Raw genomic sequence first — 19,420 nt, 5'->3', positions numbered from 1 at the left:
GTGCAGTTGAGGGTGTTGAATAAAAATAAGGGGGTGGTGGAAGTTTAAGGGAAGAAGAGAAGAAAATTTTGAAAAACCGTTCATTCATATTTCATTTGTTGCATAACAGAGTTAAAATCATAGTGATTACATCATTTTCCAGATAATAATACAAAATGCAAATGGTAAAGTCTGGAGACAAGTCTTAACAGGCAAGTGTTGGCAGGCAAGCATTTTGTGCATTGTTGAGAAGTTCAGCACTCATTGGCAGGAATATGTGTGTGTAATGATTTGTTTACAATATGATACTATGTGACAGGCCTGTTTTACCCCCTCTACATTTTTCACAGGTTTCTCTACATCTTATGATGGTCTGCAATTGGCCCTCAGGCCATATGTTGTGTAGGCCAGTTTTAAACCCTCTACATTTTTTTGCAGGTTGCCTGAATTCCTTTGACAGACTGTATGTTTTGCAGGCCTGCTATATGGTTATATTACACAACAATGTGTGTCATCAAAATTTCAGTGTAGGAAAAGCTCCCACAAATTTGCAATAAATTATTAAATTTAAGATGTGTCATTTAAAAAATATTTTTTTAATGATGCAATTTTTTTTTAAACCATTAAAGGGTTAATGAAAGTAGATTTCTAGGCTCCGAGGAATTGTTTTTTGAAAAGGAGGCAGTAGCCCAAATAAGTTTGGGAACCTCTGGTCTATACCTAGTTTCTGCCATACTGTTTTCTAGTTTTCCCAGTAGTTTTTGTCAAATAGTGAGTTGTGTTTCTCACATGTTAGGTTACTATGGTTATTTACCACTGTGTCTTATGTACTTTATCTCTTCCACTGACCCATCACTCTTATTTCTTAGCCAGCATCAGATAGTTTTGATTACTGCTTTATGATATAGTTTGAGATTTGGTATGGCTAGACCACATTCCTTCACATTTTTTTCCTTTCATTAATTACATTTATGTTCTTGAGCTTTTGTTCTTCTACCTGAATGTTATTTTTTCTAGCTCTATGAAATATTTTTTTTGGGTAATTTGATTAGTGTGATAGTGAATAAATTAATTAATTTAGGTAGAATTGTCATTTATTATGTTGGTTTGCGACTGATTTTTTTTCAGTTGTTTAGAACTGATTTTATGTGAAAATGTATTGCAGTTGTGTTCATATAGTTCCTGGGTTTGTCTTGTGGGTAGACTCCCAAGTATTTTATATTGTCTATTTAATTTAAATGGAATTTCTCTTTCTATCTCTTCCTGTTGGTAATATATGGAAAAAGCTGATGATTTATGTGGACTTATTTTATATTCTGTAACTTTGCTAAAGTTCTTAATTATTTTAAGTAGTTTTATAGTTGATTCTCTAGGATACTGTAACTATACCATCATATCATCTGCAAAGAGTGATAGTTTTGTTTCCTCATTGCCTATTCTAATTCTTTCAATTTCTTCACTCTTCTCTTAAAGCTAATGTTTCTAGTACAACATTGAATAACAGTGGTGATAATGGTTATCCTTGATTCACCTGTGATCTTATAGGGATGGCTTCTAGCTTATCCACATTACAGATAATGCTTGCTGATGGTGTTAGATAGATACTACTTATCATTTTAAGGAAAGCTGCCTTTATTCCTATGCTCTCTAATGTTTTTAGTAGGAATAGGTGCTGTATTTTGTCAGGAGCCTTTTCTGTATCTCTTGAAATAATCATAAGGTTTCTGCCGGTTTTGTTATTGATATGGTTAATTATGCTGATAGTTTTCCTTAATACTGAACCAGCCTTTTGATTTTGGTATCACTTCTACCTGGTCATAGTATATGATCCTGGTGATAATATTGCTATAATCTCCTTGTTGGTATTTTTACTTAAATGCTTGCCTCAGTGTTCATCAGGGAAATTGATCTTTAGTTTTCTTTTTCTGTTTTGGCTCTTCCTGGCTTAGGTATCAGCACTAAATTTGTCATAAAAGGAGTTTGGTAGAACTCCTTCTTTGCTTATTTTTCTGACTATTTTATATTACATTTAAATTAATTGTTCTTTAAATGTTTGGTAGAATTCATTTGTAAATCCATCTGGCCCTGAGGATTTTTTCTTACCATAGTTCATTGATAACTTGTTCAATTTCTTTTTCTAAGATAAGCTTATTTAAGTATTTCTCTGTTTATCTGGGCAATTTATATTTTTTTGCAGGTATTCATCCATTTTATTTAGCTTGTCAGATTTATTGGCATATAACTGGACAAAGTAGCTCCTAATAATTGCTTTAATTTCCTCTTCATTGGTAGTGAATTCACCCTTTTCATTTTTGATACTGGTAATTTTATTTTCTTCCTTTTTAAAAATCAAATTAACCAGTGGTTTATCTGTTTTATTCATAGAATCAGCTCCTAATTTTATTTTTTAGGTCAATAGTCCCTTTGTTCATTTCACTGAAGAGTGAGGTTTGTCTACTTTCCACCTACCCCTTCCTCTTTGTTTTTATATTCTTCTGACACACCCTAGTTATGTGAGAAAGTTCCATCTGCTTCCCATGTCTGCTTTTTCATGCTAGCATATTCATCTTACCTTCTCTTCTTTTACCCCTTTAATATATTCAGAACACTTGTAGAACTTCTATTTTTCTTATTTAAATTAGCCTCCTTGTTACTCTTTGAAGAACATTAAGATTCTGAAGGGAAACTTCTATTGGAATGTTAGTGCTACATCATTATATAGTTCCTTCCAGTTGCTGAAATAAATTTACCTTTTTAGGTTTCTTTGAACTTTTGTGTTTGTATTTCTGAGTTCCTACTTAGCTCTGGTCTTTTCTTCAGAAATTCTAGGATATCTTCTGTTCTTTTAAAGGTAAGTTTTTTCCCTTGTAGGATTATATTGAGCTTTTTGGTTTAAGTTATACTCGGTTGTAAGCCTTTGCTTTTTTGAATACTGTATTCCAAGATCTCTCTCATATTTTAATAGAAGCTTCCAGGTTTTGTGTGTTCCTGACTGTAATTCCTTGGTAATTGAATTGCTTCTTTTTGGTATTTTAGTATTTTATTTTTGAGGTATAAGCCCTGGGATTTTGGCAACAGTATTCCTATAACTTTTCCTTTTGGAATTACTTTCAGGAGATAATATTAGTAGGTTCTTTTTCTTCTTTTTTTAAAGAGATTTGGGCCTTTTTCATTTATAATTTCTTGAAATATATTGTCCAGAATTTTTTAAAAATCGTGGTTGTCAGGGAGTACACTAATTTCTTTGATTTAGATATCTTACAATTTCTTCTATTTTTAAAAATCTTTGATTTTATTATTATAGTTCTTACTCTCTCATGTGTCATTAATTTCTGTTTTTTCTAGTCTGGCTTTCAGAAATTCTATTTCCTGAGTATAAGCCCTACCCACTTCCTAAAATACATAATCTCCTACCAGTTATTTCGTTCAGAGCTTTTACTTCATTTAAAAAGGTCTCTTGCCACATTTTTTCTAGGTATTCATGTGGGAAAATTAATTTTCCTTGTGGAAAATGCATTTTTTTCTTTTGAGTCTCAGCTTGCTGTTTTTTTTTGAGTGTAGTTAGTGTTTTCTTTGATTTATTTATCTCCAGCTTTAGTTCTTGAATTGGGGCTTTGTGTTTCCTATTGCATTTTGGATAAGGGTGGCTGGTCCTACTGTAGCTTGCCCTGGGCCCTAAGAGTTCTTGAACTGACCTCTACTTCACTGGCTGAGTACCATCCTGGATCTTTGTGGTACAGAGCACTGGCTCTTTGTGACCCTTGCTGGATAAAATGTTCATGTTCTATCACCATGTTGGCATATATTATACTGGTTGCTGCCAGTTACTACTTGCATTCCCAATTGGTTGTTCTCTCTTTTGTTTCATTGGTGAGATTTGCCATTACAGAGTCTGGTTTTTTGTATTCCGCCCATTATTTTTGCTCTGTAGACCGTTAATTCTGCTGTCATGATTTTCATTTCTCTTTTGAACCTCTCAAGAACAGGGTGTTATAGTCCCATGTTCTCAGCTCTTATAGGGTTTTCTGTCTCAAGTGCAGGATCATTTTCCTTTGTTTTGCAGGATTTAATCGATTTACTAGACCTGGCAGCCACATTTTTTTTTTCTTTTGTTAATTTTCTTCTATTGATTTATGTTCTTCAAGGTCTTTACTTTTCTTGTTCTAGAAGTCTTTGGTAATTTCAGGTTTTTTTTCTTTTTCCCCTTATTTCTCCCTGTTGCTCACTTTCTCACTCCTTACCCTCTGATGGTGGTTTCCTTGGGAGCTGAATCTCAAAGCAACTCAGACTCCCTCCATGCTGGGCAAACAAACACCCCGTGGCGCTCCCTCCCTCCCCCCCAGCAGTGTCTTGACCTTTGTTATTTCCTCAGTTTAATGGCTGGGCAAAGTTCTGCTACATTGGTGCTGTGGGTTTGATCTCTGTTGTTTGGTTCTCCAGGGTTCTCTAGGAGAGAGGTGGAGTGGTATATTGAGTTTAAGCCCAGACACACATCTAACTCCTTTCTCTCTGTTCCGTTGTCCTTCAGATATCTTTTGCAGCCCAACTCAGTACTGGCTGGCTATCTTGTTCTGCCCATGATCACTGTTCTAGCCCTACCACTCTGTTGTTGCGGGAAGAATCTTCCACAGCCTAGAACTGGGATCTGGAAGGGGGGCTGGAATGTGGGATTGGGTTTTGTTGTAAGCCTGTGTATTGGGTCCTCCAGTCAGCTAGTGTAGTCTCACTGTGGGAGGTGAGAAAGAGCCCTCCTGAATGATGTCCCTTATCATTTATTAGCAAAACAACATATACCTTTCAAAGTTTTAAGATAGGGTAAATAAATATTTTTAGTTCTCCAATCTTAGAATATGGGGCATGTCCTACATATTTCCAGGCAAAGGAGCTTAGAAATCACGTTCATTTTGCCACTTAACAGGATAAGGTCTTTGCCAAAAAGAAAAAAAAATTCCACTAAGATGTAAAGTTGAGCAGTCTTGAAAGTCACCAAGTCTAACTTGCACAAAGGATCATCCAGTATGTAGAAGGTCTTTTTCTCTAGGTCTCATCATATTTCCAATCCAACAAACATATCATGAATACCAGGCAGCATTTACTTGTCTGTCTGTTAGCCCTCCTTGTCCAATCATCCTTTATGCCCTTTCTTACTGATGGGTTATAGGATTGTAGTGAATCCTTCTTGGACCCATCATATCTTTCTTGAAAGTCCAATTTAGAAACCATTTTGTAAAATATCACATCAAAATAATACTAAAATTTATTATGTTTTAGAGAAGACGGCTGAATAAATTCAGACATGCTAAAATAAAGCACATTTAAAAAATCTTAATTTAAAAATTAAAAAAATGTTGTCATATCAGTAGCTGCACCATCAAAAATGGTTGTTTCATATTATGCCTTTCTTACATCAAGAAGCCATGTTTATTTATACCATGTGAAAAGGAAATTAACTTACAGAACCTGAAAGTCATTAGAGAATTTAAAAAAATCATATTAGGATTCACAGTAGAATTTTAAATAAATGGGAACAATAAGATTTTAGTGAATAAGTGTGGCACACAACTATTCTGTGACTCTTGCACTTAAATTCTCTAATTCTACTACATAAGAGTGCAAGTAAAAGAGATTTGTCACTTCTTGCCTATCTAGAAGCTGGTCCTAATGTCATGATATGATTTCCAACGATCCACAGATTTGTAAAGAAAACCTAATCCAAAGTTTAAAACTTCTTACCTTAACATAATATTCCCACCTTTTAAATAAAAGCTCATGTATTTCACTGATTTCCTTCAAGACTTAGTTGCGTTGCCGCCTTCTTTTTATGCATGGTCTAGTGAAAAAGCACTGTATTTGGAGTCAAGATCTGTTTGAATCTCAGTTCTGCCACCTCCTAGCTCTTTGTACTTGGGCAAGTCAGGTAACCTCTGGGCCTCAGTTTCCACATCTGTAAAATGAAGTTTTTGGCATAGCTCACCTGTAAAACCTTTTCTAGTTCTAGAAATCATTCCTGGTCTCCCCAACCCCCTCTCCCCCAATTCTAAAGTGACCTTGTATTCATTTTGTATGTATTTTTTTATATGTGTGTCAGTTTGTGTACATTTTCTCTTCCCTATTAGAATATAAACAATGTCTATTTCCCTTCTGTGGGGGTTGCTCTCTTGCATCTGGTATAATGGACCACTCAGAGCCAGAGTTTATTTGTTTATTTATTATCTGTTTATTTAAAAAAACAGATCTTTTACTAAAAACCATTGCAAAATCTTTAGGTAGGAGCAGTTCTCAAGGGGAATTAAGAAAGAACAGTTCAAAGGATTAAAAAAAATTGCTGGCAAGAAGGCAGTTTGGCAAAAAGTTTGAAGAAGCAAGGAGGTTTTCTGGAGTCTCAGGGGCTCTCAGTGATAGTAAAAAAATAAAAAAACAAACCCAAAAACCAAAACCAAACTCCCAGTAGTTTTATATTCCTCTTGGTCAAAGACCCACAGCTGAGTTCCACATCACTTCAGCTGAGTACAGTATTGATCCCACTTGTTCCAGGTCTATATCCCAACTTCCTTGCTTGTAGCAGTCTTGGTTGGCATTGTGGAAATATGGAGGGGTTAACATATATTGTCCTGGTTCCTGACCCACAACAACTTCTATCTTTATATCCCTAGCTCTTAACACACTATATTGTATGTAGTAAGTGCTCAATAAATATTTGTTGATTCAAAAATATTCTATATAACAAAAATGCTTTGACTGCTCTTTGGGATTCATAATACTCAAATGAATCTGTGATTTTATTGTTTTAGAAGTTCTCATAAATGTTTCACGTCACAACAAATCCACACCTCTGTATCCATGCTTCTTGTGCAACCCTTGTCTTTGTCATCCCATAAGTTTGATGGGAAATATGAGACCTAGAGAAAAACCTTCTGCATATTGGATTGATCCTTTGTACAAACGAAAAAGTGCTGAAGGGGTTGTGAATGGGAAAAATTTAAGAATCGCTGGACAAGATGACCTTCAAAACTGTCCAACTTTATATCTTAGTCTTACAAAGAGCCTGCTCATACTCTCTGTGTACCTTCCCATCCCCTTCTGTTTTTGTAAACTGCTATGTTCTGTGTGTTGCTATACCATAAAATTTAGGATGTAAGACACTTGTTTCTCACTATAGGTGCCAGGTTAGTAGTCATGAAAAGGTAATCACTGGGATGACCTATGGTTATTTCTAGACTCACATAGTCCATGATCCTATCTGAGGTTTTCTTGCCAGAGATACTGAAGTAGTTTGCCATTTCCTTCTCCAGCTCATTTCACAGGTTAAAGTGAGGTAAACAGGTTAAGTGACTTGCCCAGGGTCACACAGCTAATAAGTATCTGAAGCTGGATTTGCTCTTAGGTCTTCCTGACTAGGCTTAGCACTTTATCCACTGCCGGGTGATGCAGTGGATAGAATACTGGGCTGGGAATCAGGAAGACTCATCTTTGTGAGCTCAAATGAGTCCTAGCCATGTGATCCTGGGCAAGTCACTTAACCCTGTTTGCCTTAGTTTCCTCATCTGTAAAATAAGCTGGAGGAAGAAATGGCAAACCACTCCAGTATCTCTGCCAAGAAAACCCCAGATGGGGATCACGAAGAGTTCTATGTTATACTGAACAACAACAACAAACTTAAAAAGCATTTATTAAGCACTTTCTGTTAATACTGTAAGAGATACACAGAGTTGTTGTCCCAAACCAAATTCTGTGATGAGATTTCAGTGGGTTAAAAAGAAGAGGCTATGGCATCTTGTTTCAAAATCATTATATAAACATGTTTAAAGATGTTTTTGACCTCAGCTCCTGCAGCTTCCGTAACACTTGTCAATTATGGTAGATTGAGAGGCTTCATGTATGCACTGTGATGTGTCATTTACTACCTGTGTGACTTTGGGCAAAATACTTAACTTCTGGTCAATGATATTAAAAGGAATAGTGTTTCTTATTAGAATATTTTAACTTGCACAGGAAGCTCAAAACTTGGGGGATACCCAGGGATAAAAGGACAGACCGCTGGGCAAAATAGAATTAGGGAAACAAAAGAAATTACTGGAACTCAGGGGCCATGGTGTTCTGGCCAGTTCTAGGGGGAAGAAAGGAGGTTTATTGATGGTCCTTGGAAGGGATTTTGGCCATAGTATACCTAGTTTCACCTCTCCAGTCACTCATGTTAATTTGTATGGAAGAAAATTGAAAACCTTATCCCTTTTAGGGAAACATACTGAACTCTTACACTGAGGATGGGGGCTCACCCCTTAAAAACTAGGACCATATTTCTCCCTTCCTTGACATTGGAGATGGGAGCTGATACCTCCAAAGCACGGGCAGTGGATAGATAATATACCTGTACTAGAGAAGTGGGTGGAGAACAAGAAAGATCTGACTTTGAGGGCAGTAACAAAACTGTTCATGGCTGTGGATTTTTATAAAAAGAAGACGGGGCTTTAATTAAGAATATCTGGTTTTTTTAACTTTGATGTTGCTGGTGTGGAAACATCAGAGATTGGCCATTGAGGAATGGTTGTGTATAGCAGTAGAAACAAATTCAAATAGAAAGGGATCCCTGTGGACTATATGTTGACTTAGAAAAACCACAAATTAATATTATCTGTGTTATATTGTATTCTTATTTATTTTGCTAAACATTTCCCAGTTCTATTTTGATCTTCGTTGGGTCCCAAATTTGACCCTCTGGATGTACACATGGGGTTAGAAGTTTTTAGCAAAAACAGTGGTGGAAATTTTAGGAGGTGGCATTCCTGGAAAGGAGGTTACCTGTAACTTAAGTCTTATAGAGTTCGTAGAGATCTCCCCCATAGCCAGAGGGCTTTTTGGAATATTACATGATTCCTTTGAAAAGAAAATAAGCTTTTAATTAGTATTTAGATACCTAGAGTAGTATTTGGATACCTAGAGGAATTGACAATAAGGAATGCTTTTATTTCCCCCCTTATTGGTAGAAATGAAAAGTTTCTTAGGGGAAAGCCTATTAATGGGGTTTTTGTGTGTTCCTTTTATTGCAGATATGATTTTAGACATCATGCGCACATGACTTGAAGAATGGACAACTGGGAATCTATTAATTCTGATTAGCCTTAAGCAGACTCATAACCATAGAGAAACCTCATCCAGTTCTATACTTTCTGCTTTAAGTCTGTCTTGACATCTCACCCTTTGTGCAGCCATGTATGGGAGTGCTCGTTCTGTTGGTAAAGTTGAACCAAGCAGTCAGAGTCCTGGGCGTTCACCTCGGCTTCCTCGTTCCCCTCGTTTGGGTCACCGTCGAACCAACAGCACAGGAGGGAGTTCTGGAAGCAGTACTGGAGGTGGCAGTGGTAAAACTCTTTCAATGGAAAATATCCAGTCCTTAAATGCTGCCTATGCTACATCAGGGCCTATGTACTTAAGTGACCATGAAAATATGGGTCCAGATACACCTAAAAGCACCATGACACTTGGCCGTTCAGGGGGTCGGCTGCCTTATGGTGTTAGGATGACTGCTATGGGTAGTAGCCCCAATATTGCTAGTAGTGGGGTTGCTAGTGACACCATAGCATTTGGAGAACATCACCTCCCTCCTGTGAGTATGGCATCCACTGTACCTCATTCACTGCGCCAGGCAAGGGATAACACAATTATGGATCTACAGACCCAGTTGAAGGAAGTGTTGCGGGAAAATGATCTGTTACGTAAGGATGTAGAAGTGAAGGAGAGTAAATTGAGCTCTTCAATGAATAGCATCAAAACATTTTGGAGTCCAGAGTTGAAGAAGGAACGAGCCCTGAGAAAAGATGAAGCTTCCAAAATCACTGTTTGGAAGGAACAGTATAGAGTTGTGCAAGAGGAAAACCAGGTTAGTTATGCTTGAATATTTCTGTGTGCACTGAGTTCATATATATATGAAATGAAATCACCTTTTATTTTCCCCCTTGTCTCTGTCTTTTGTGCCTTCTTTATCTTAATTTTTTTGCCTACTTCTTTTTCTCAATTTTTTCCTAAATGCCTCGTTTTCTCAATCTTGTTACTTTGTTTCCATTTGTTTAATTCACTTTATGTCATTTTCTGCTTGTTGGATTTTTAGAATTGCCTCTGCCTCTCTCCTTTTCAGCATGTTGTGTTTTTCTCAGTTCTAATGAAACTGTACTATACCACAAGCTGTGTCATCCATTGCTTAGAGCACTTGAGAGCATATAAAGTATCTTGTTTTCACAAATGTCCATATCTGTGGCACTTTTTCCTTTAAAATTGAGTGCAATACTTTGTACTATTCTCAGTTGAGCAATATAACATTGAGGACAGTTGTTGAAAAATTTAATATTTAATTTAAATATTCTAGTATCAACTATAAGTTATCAAATGTTTGTTTTATTTAGTGACATTAATAGAATTTGATCTTGAATATGATTAGACAGCCTTTTCCTTTTGGCTCCTTAGTTCACTGAAGTTCAAGAAAAAGAAAAATGTAAAATTTAAACTTATATTTAAAAAAATAATTGGCTAGATATTGGAATAATGAGATATTCCAGGTCAAGACCCAAATGTATTGTCAATTTCATAAGCTGTTGTTCATTTAGTGCTTGCCTACCCTTCCAGGTAATATAAGTTATGCTTCATTCATTATTGTGTTATTTATCTCTCCTTGCAGATATTTGATAACATTAAAAGTATGAATATATACTTTAGGACTCCAGTATTAGAAACCTAAAATATAACTTCTTTTTAAAAGTTTTTGTGGGAGCAGTCTTTGAATTTGTAAGCCTCAATGATTTGTTTCTAAAAAGTTAAACCTCCTTTGTGAGAGTTTTTTTTAAAGTAGGTAGCTCACTGTTGATATTATAAATGCATAAATCACTTCATTTTAAAATAAATTCTATATTGATTGTCAATTACGTAAATGATTTGTTTGTAACTTCAGCTGGCTCTTGACATGTTGCTAAGAAGGAAAGGAAGTATTATAGCATTCTGCTTTCTGTATATATCATGTATGTATTGTTAAACATAATTTACAGTTGTTATGGTTAGCTTTATTCATCATAAATACTTTGAATGTTCAATAATTATATAACTCTGATTTGGTTATGTTGAAGTCATAGGTTCTTGAGAAAAAACAATTTCTATTGTAAAAAAAATTATACTTGAGTAGTTTCCTTCAGTAGTTTTTTAGATTAGCTTCTCAAACATAGTGACTTTCTCTTGGAAGATTTTGCTGGTACTTTGGAATGCCATTTCTGGAAACAACAAATTTTTCTGAAAGTCTATGACAAGGAAAATGTAATCTACCATTATGTAATGGTAGCTGATGAAAGCAAAGTACCAAAGGCCATGGCCACATCCTCCCAAAGCATAAAACATATCCTGTATTCTCTGAATATTGATATATTATGATTTTGAGCCATTAAAATCAGTATGGTAAAAATTTGGTTAATTTTACAAAAAATGAAATGATAACTTATTATCATATATTACTATAAAGAATGAAGAATTTGCTGTTGCTGTATGTATATATTTTTTGTTTTAATAATGATGATGATAGCTAGCATTTATATAGAACCTACTCTGTGCCAGGTACTGAGCTAAATGCTTTACAATTATTATCTCATTTGAACCTCACAACAGTCCTAGGAGGTGAGCACTATTATCATCTCCATTTCACAGATGAGGAAACAGGCAAATGCGAATTAAGTGACTTGCTCATGATCACAGAGCTAGGAAGGGTCAGAGGCCAGATTTGACCTCAAGTTCTTGTGACTTTAGGCCAGTGCTCTTTCTCCTGCACCACTTTTGTCTGACAAGACCCAGAATACTTCAAATGTATGTGTATATACAGGGCATTGCAAAAGTCTTAGTGTAGTTTTAAACTTTAGTAGCTTATTACAGTGCAGCTCAGTGGATAGAGCACTGGGCCTGGAGTCAAGAAAACCTGAGCTCACATCTGGCCTCAGACGTGCACTGCCTTTGTGACCCTGGACAAGTCACTTAACCCCTGTTTGCCTATTTGACTGGAGAAGGGAATGGCAAATCACTCCATCATCTTTGCCAGGAAAATCCCAGATGGGGACATGAAGAGTCAGACATGACTGAACAACAAGGACAACTACAGGGGTACCTCGTCATACTAGATTGGCATGTGGATTTATGTCTATAAATATTTTAATATGCTTGTAATTTCATTGTTGTAAGGAGCTTGAGGTGAGAAATTTCCTCTATCAATGGTGATCCGCATCTTCTCTGTTGCTTAGAGGTCAGAGGTAGTATATATTTAAGGTGGGCTTTGAACCTGGATCCTCTGAGTCCTAGACCAGCATTCCCTCGCTTTGGCACACTGCCTGTACCTTAGACATGCATGCATCAACAAGAATTTAAGAAGTGCTAGTCTTTATGGTAAATATGGATAATACAAATAAAAACAATGAGACATTCTCTACTCCCAAGGCTTGTTCTCATACATGTTTATATACAGAATAAAAATGAGGTGGTCATGGAGGGAGGTGATGGGGAGACCATGAAAGACTACGTAGAAGTAGATGTTTGAGCTGTGTCTTGTAGAAAGAGAAAGAGTCTGGGGACCTGGAGGTGAGGAAGAAAAGGAAATACATTTAAGGCCTGGGGGTGAGGGATTCCCAGTGCAGAGGAATGGGAACAGGAAGTGGAGTGCTATGGGTGAAGAAGAGGGAAAGCCAGTTTAGTTGGAATGCAGAGTGACAGAAGGGGAGTTATGTGTAATAAAGCTGGAAAGATAGGTTTGAAAAGGTTTAAAAGCTAAATAAAGCAGTTTATATTTTGTCCTGGAGACCATACAGAGTCCATGAGTTAATGATTAAGTAGGGGAATGATAGAGTAGTTGATTGAGTGGGTCAGAGCTTGCCTAAGGAAAATCACTCAGGCAGCTATGTGTAGGACAGTTTCCCCACTGGAGTGGGGAAAGACTTAAGTTAGGAAGACAAACTAGGATGTTGTCATAGCATAGTTAAGAAGTGATGATGACCTAAATTAAGGAGGTATCGGTGAGTAGAGAGAATGGATTGGATGTGAGAAATGTGAAGGTAGATACAGCAAGATTTTGTAACTGATTGGATATGTAGAGTGAGAGTGATGCAGAAGCTATCTGTTTATGCATATACATATACATGCATTTACTTGCATATATACATATAAACACAGATAAGTGTGACATAATGTATAGAAAGTTGGTCTTGGAGTTGGGAAGACCTGGGGTTCCAGGTCTGCCTTTGACACGTTCTAGTTGTGAGATTAACCTTAGGCAAGGCAGTTAACTTTTCAGTGGCCAAAGTGACGCTGATTTCAAGAATTATGGGGGAAGGCACACACACACCCCTCTTATGGACCAGGGGACTATTTTATTGCTTGCTTTTAAAAAACTGATTTCATAACATTTGTATATTTTGAGTATCTTAGTTCCTCATTATACATTGTAAGGTATTTAATAGTTAATTATGATGGATTTATCAGGATACCATCCAACTGCAAATGAATTAATTGAGAAGGAAAAAACTCAAGGCCTCTTCTAGCTGTCTAAATGGCATTTTTAAAATAGTCAAGTAAGCATTTATTAAGTGTCTACTGTATGTCAGGCCCTATACAGAGAAAGGCACAGACCAGCCCCTGTTCTCTAAGAACTCACTGTTGTAATTTTAGCCCATAGTCTTCACTGTTTAATATGGCAAATCTTAAGGAAAGTAATGCACATGACAGGAAAATACTTGGTTTGTTTGTAAGTGGCTTATTTCCTCAGGACTGATTATGTAATGCTTTTTGTTAAATGGGTGTTACATATAAGTGTGTAAGAACTGAATTTAGGTCTCCAGCTTTGACACTGTTTTGTCTTTTCCTCTCTTCCTTATATGTCTTGGGTGCTCAGAAAGTAAAGAGGAAAAAAAAAAGTTTTATGCCATATCTTCAGTAAAATGCCCATTTGTAAGACAGACATTACCATCAGAAGGCTTGAAAATACTAATGCTAATATCAAAGAAAAAAATCAGGCATGCTCCTTTATACTGAAATAATATTAATTGCCCTGTTTTGAAACTGTTCATCTTCCCCTCCCCCAATTACTAGGCTGTTTTCAGAGACAATGCATTTGGATTTGATGAGAACTCTATGATACCCTCAGCTCTTTGAAAGCAAAGTAGTCCAGGGAATCATGATGTCAGAAAAGCTGTATGACTGTAGAAGGGTGAACATTGACGCTTCTAGAGTTTATCCTGTGTTCTAATTAAACATTTACTGATGCTGGCAGGACTTGATTCTTCTTGCATACACTGTAATTACTACTACAAAGCTAAGAGTATGCAACTTTGGGCCAAAAAAGGAAAGGTACAATTTAAAAGTAAAGTTAAAACACTGCAATGAACTGTAGTAACTAGGAGTGCTAATTAATAGATTATAGGAAGCCAGCAGTGCGCCCTAATTAAACTTTGCATTCATTATATTCTCCAGAGCCTTTAGTGGTCCCTCTTCTCACTCTTTATAAAGAGTTTGGTTTAATAGGATTTACTGTAATTGAACCAATTTTCCGAAGATTTTTACTGTGTTTTGTCTATTCAGAATATATACTCTGAATAGGGCATTGATATCTTGGTCCAGTCATAACAAGTTAAACACATTTGCCAAAAATTGCCTGGTGCATACCGTGTTTTCCCGATAATAAGACACTGTCTTATTAATTTTTTGGACAGAAAAACACCAGAGGGCTTATTTTCAGGGGAGGGCTTATTTTAATGAACATTGACAGCAATTTTAATAAACAGGTAAATGTGAACCAAAAAATGTACCTTTATTCAATAAGCAAATCACTGGGGAAGAACAGGATGACGTGCTCACTGCTGCAGCTCTGATTGGATGCAGCTCGGAGCGCGGCGTGCATTTCACCCGGGGGGGGGGCGGTGCATACAGAGGGTACCGTAATGTAGCGTGTAGCGCAGGGGATCACCTTCACTACAGTAGCAATCTCAATAGGGCTTATTTTCGGGGGAGGGCTTATTTTAGAGAAATCTTACACAGTAAGGGGAGGGCTTATTTTCGGGATAGGTCTTATTATCGGGGAAACACGGTAGTTCATTTTTGCTAAGTTATTGCAGAAAATTGTTTCTAATGTACCCTGCTGTTTTTAGATTCTATTAGTCCTTTTGTACATAAACTTTCAGATATTGGTTAGTTTAAGCAATAAATGCTATAACAGAGACTTTTTTTAAAAAAGCAATTGGGGTTAAGTAACTTGTTCCAAGGTTACACAGCCAGTTATTTCTGGGTGTGGTACTAAGTATCTGAACCCAGATTCTATCCCAGGTCATCCTGACTCTGGGGCCAGTGCTCTTACTGCGCCACCTGGCTGCCCCTAAGCAATTGGGGTTAAGTAACTTGCTCAAGGTTACATGGCCAGGTGTTTCTGGGTGGATGCTAAGTGTCTGAGCCCGGATTCGATCCCAGGTCATCCCGACTCTGGGGCTGGTGCTCTTTCTCTTAATTGCATGTTTGTACTGACCAAAGATAAAAATTCAACTAAGCCTTGGTTGAACTTCTAGAGCTGAGGCTATGGAAACATATATTCACATGCATAACTGATGTGTAACTATAAATATTTTTATCCTCTATGATAATACCATCTTTCACTTTAATGATGAATAGATTCATTAAAAATTTCTTATGCATCTTTCATATTCGACTCTGACAGCTTGTAATATTTTCTCCTTGATGTGGGAACTCTGGAATTTGGCTGTGATATTCCTAAAAGTTTTCTTTTTGGGATCTTTTTCAAGAGGTGATTGGTGAATTCTTTCAATTTCTATTTTGCCCTCTGGTTCTAGAATATCAGGGCAGTTTTCCTTGAAAATTTCTTGAAGGATGATTTCTAGGCTCTTTTTTTGATCGTGGCTTTCAGGTAGTCCATTAATTTTTAAATTCTCTCTCCAGGATCTACTTTCCAGGTCAGTGGTTTTTCCAAGGAGATATTTCACATTGCCTTCTATTTTTTAATTTGTTTGGCTCTGTTTTATAGTATCTTGATTTCTCATAAAGTCATTAACTTCCATTTGCTCCAACCTAATTTTGAAGGAATTATTCTCTTCAGTGAGCTTTTGAAATTCCTTTTCCATCTGGCCAATGGGCTTTTTAAGGCATTCTTCTCTTCATTGGCTTTTGGAACCTCTTTTGTTATTTGAGTTAGTCTACTTTTTAAGGTGTTATTTTCTTCAGGATTTTTTTGGGTCTCCTTTAGCAGGCTGTTGACTTGGTTTTCATGATTTTCTTGCATCATTCTCATTTCTCTTCCCAATTTTTCCTCCACTTCTCTTACGTGATTTTCAAAATCCTTCTTGAGCTCCTCCATGGCCTGTAACCAGTTCATATTTTCCTTGGAAGCTTTTGATGCAGGAGTTTTGACTTCTTCTGGTTCCATGTTTTTATCCTTTTTGTCCCCAAAAAGGATTCTATGGTCTGATTGTGTGCTTCCTATGCTTGCTCATCTTGTCAGCCAATTACTTGACTTTTGAGCTCTTTGCCACAGTAGAACTCTGCTTCCAGAGTGGAGTGAGCTATGTCCCAAATTGCTGGGGTTTTCACAAATGTTGTCAGAGCTATGAGGAGAGTGCCCTCTCTACAGACACCCCAAGCTCTGGCACACTGGCCACACATCCCAGGGCCACTGCTCAAGACCGTGACCCAGATCCAAGCAGGTCAAAGCAAGAGTGATTACTGTCTGAATTTTCACTTGGTCCCCCTACAATCTGCAGGCTAGGAGCTCCATAGGCAGCCATGTGGCAGCAGCTGCAGCAGCCACTGGGCCTCCTCCCCCTTCTGGCCCTGGGGGGCAGGGGCCAGACCATACGCTTTTCCATCCAGTTCCAACAGAGTTCCCAACTGACCTTTTACTTTCTCTTTGGTGTTTATGAGTTGAAAAGTCTGGAAACCGCCACAGCTGCTGGTGATTCACTCTGGTGAATCTGGTCTGGCCAGTCTGTGTTGCTGGTTGGGACGGTGGGAAGTAACTTCAAAATCTTCCCTGGGACGAAGGCTCATTATTATTACAGTTTCACAGTTTTAGTTATTTTGTAGTTCTTTCCATCACCATTATTATCATTGTGTATATTATTTTCTAAGTTTTACTTATTTCATTTTGTTTCCATTTGAAGAAGTTGTTTCATGTTTCTCTGCCTTCATTATATTCACTGTTTCATACATTGCAATAATATGCTGTTCCATTCACTTAGCAGGCATTTTATTAAGTGCTTTTGGTATGCCAGGTGCTATGCTGAGTGCTGGGAGTACAGAACCCTAGAGGAGTTTACATTCTATCTTGGGGAAACAATAGGCAAACAGTAATATACATGCAATAGAGAGAGTGGTGAATGGTAATCTCATAGGGAAGGCCCTGGACTTGGAAGGGGGAACAGAAAAGTCTGTTGTAGGATGTGAGAAATGATCTGAGACCTGGAGGAAACCATGGAGCCAGAAGGTAAAGCTGAGAAGAAGATGGGTTGGCCATTATATGTGAGGAGCTGAAGAGGACCAGTGCCACTGGATAATACGGTGAAAGAAGATTGTGACTGAGAGAAGCCAGGTTGTAAATGCCAAAGGGTTTTGTATTCAGTAAGGTAATAGGAAGTCATTGGAGTTTATTGAGTTGTGGAGGTATATATGATATGGTCACTTCTACACTTTAGGAAGATTACTTTGTCAGCTGAGTGGAGGAAAGGATTGGAGTGGGGCTAGACTTGAGGTAGGGAGACTAACCAAGAAGCTGTTGTAATAGGCTAGATATGAGGGGCTGGGAGTCTGCACCATGGTGACTGCTGTGTAAATGAAGAGAACGTGTACACACACACATGCGCACACACACACACACAATGAGAGATGTGAAGACTTGGAAACATTGAATGTGTGAGTACAGGTGAGAAGTAAATGATGACATTGAAGTTGCCAATTATGGTGATTGGGTGGGTATAGTGCCCTGTTCAATGATACAGAAATTGCGAAGAGGGTAGGGTTTGGGGGGAAAGAGAAGAATTCTCTTTTGGAACTTGAGTTTGAAATTATGGGACATCCAGTTTGAGAGGTCCAAAAGGTACTTGATGATGTATGACTTGAATTTAGGAGAGAGGTTACGATAGGATATATAGATCTCAGAATTATCTCCTTATAGATTATAGTTGAACCTATGGAATCTGATGAGATTGCCATGCAAAATAGCTTAGAGGGAGAAGAATGTTTAGGACAGGCCCTTTGGGGACCTCCACAGTTATAGAGTTATTATCTGAATGAAGATCCAGCAAAGGAGCAGTAAGACAAGTAGAAGGCAAACCAGGACAGATCAGTGCCATGAAATCTTAGAGAAGGAGTAGCCAGGAGAAGAGATTGATCAACAGTGTCAAAAGCTTCAAGAGAGGTCAAGAAGGGTAAAACGTGTGAAAAGGTTATTAAATTTGATAAGAGGTCACTGATGACTTTGGAGAGTATACTTTAAGTTGAATGATGAGATCAGAGACTAGATTGGAAAGCTTTTAGAATCAAGTGAGAGGGGAGGAAGTATAGGCAGTGAGTATAGATAGCTAGGGGACTTTCTCAAGGACTTTAGCTGAGAAGGAGGATTCATATAGGTCTGTACCTGGTAAGATTCATGTATACCTTAGCTTGTTTAGCTATTGCTTATTTAGTGGCTATCTTCTTTTTTTCCACTTTAAAGATGAATGGCTCTTTTAAAAAAGGTTTTTTTTTTCATTTCATTTTACATTTCCACTGACTGTCCTGTGCTCTGTACCTGGAATTCTCTTCCTTATCTCTTGATTTCTCTGGTGGCCTTCAGGAACCAGGTAAAATCCCACCTTCAAGGTGTATTTCCCAGTTTCTCTTAATTTTAATTCCTTTCCTCTAAAATGATATCCAAATTACCTGCATATATTTTTGTTTGTATGTAATTGATTGCTTGTTGCTGCCTACACTGGATTCTATGCTTTTTGAAAATGAGAACTTTTTTCTTTTGCTTTTTTTAAAATCTTCAGCATTTAGCACAGTGCGTTTTTCCTTTCTGTTAGTGTTATAATCATGCTAATTACCCTACCAAGGAAAGATCCATCTAATCTAGGCTTTCTAGTTTGTTTTTGTTTTTTTTTAAGAGAAATGATCCTACCCCATATACCTGGTACAAATACAACCTAGTCATAGTACATAATCTTTTAATTATGTTGTTGTTGTAGACCCTTTGCTAGCATTTTTATTTAATATTTTTGCATTGATATTTATGAGGGACATTGATGTATACCGTGTTTCCCCGATAATAAGACCTATCCCGAAAATAAGCCCTCCCCTTACTGTGTAAGATTCCTCTAAAATAAGCCCTCCCCCGAAAATAAGCCCTGTTGAGATTGCTACTGTAGTGAAGGTGATCCCCTGCGCTACATGCTAC

At 37.3% G+C, this 19,420-nt stretch overlaps 1 protein-coding gene across 12 annotated transcripts in view; it reads left to right on the top strand.

Moving 5' to 3' along the window:
* Window positions 1-19,420, top strand: part of ERC1 (ELKS/RAB6-interacting/CAST family member 1) — a 496,604-nt gene that overhangs the window by 22,985 nt on the left and 454,199 nt on the right. For 11 of the 12 annotated variants that reach the window (XM_069094345.1, XM_069094342.1, XM_069094339.1 and 8 more), the window contains one exon: window positions 9,027-9,856. The exons of the other annotated variant lie outside the window; for it this stretch is intronic. In XM_069094345.1, the coding sequence (XP_068950446.1) occupies window positions 9,188-9,856 (669 nt within the window). In that variant the 5' untranslated portion in view covers window positions 9,027-9,187. The remainder of the gene's footprint in view (window positions 1-9,026; window positions 9,857-19,420) is intronic. 12 annotated transcript variants of the gene reach the window in all.

The sequence above is a fragment of the Petaurus breviceps genome, unplaced genomic scaffold (assembly GCF_028583685.1).
Source record: "Petaurus breviceps papuanus isolate PSGF00001 unplaced genomic scaffold, PetGlider_PUasm1.0 216, whole genome shotgun sequence".
NCBI lineage: Eukaryota > Metazoa > Chordata > Mammalia > Diprotodontia > Petauridae > Petaurus > Petaurus breviceps.
Note: the sequence above shows the minus strand (reverse complement) of the source record. Positions and strands in the feature narration are given on the sequence as shown.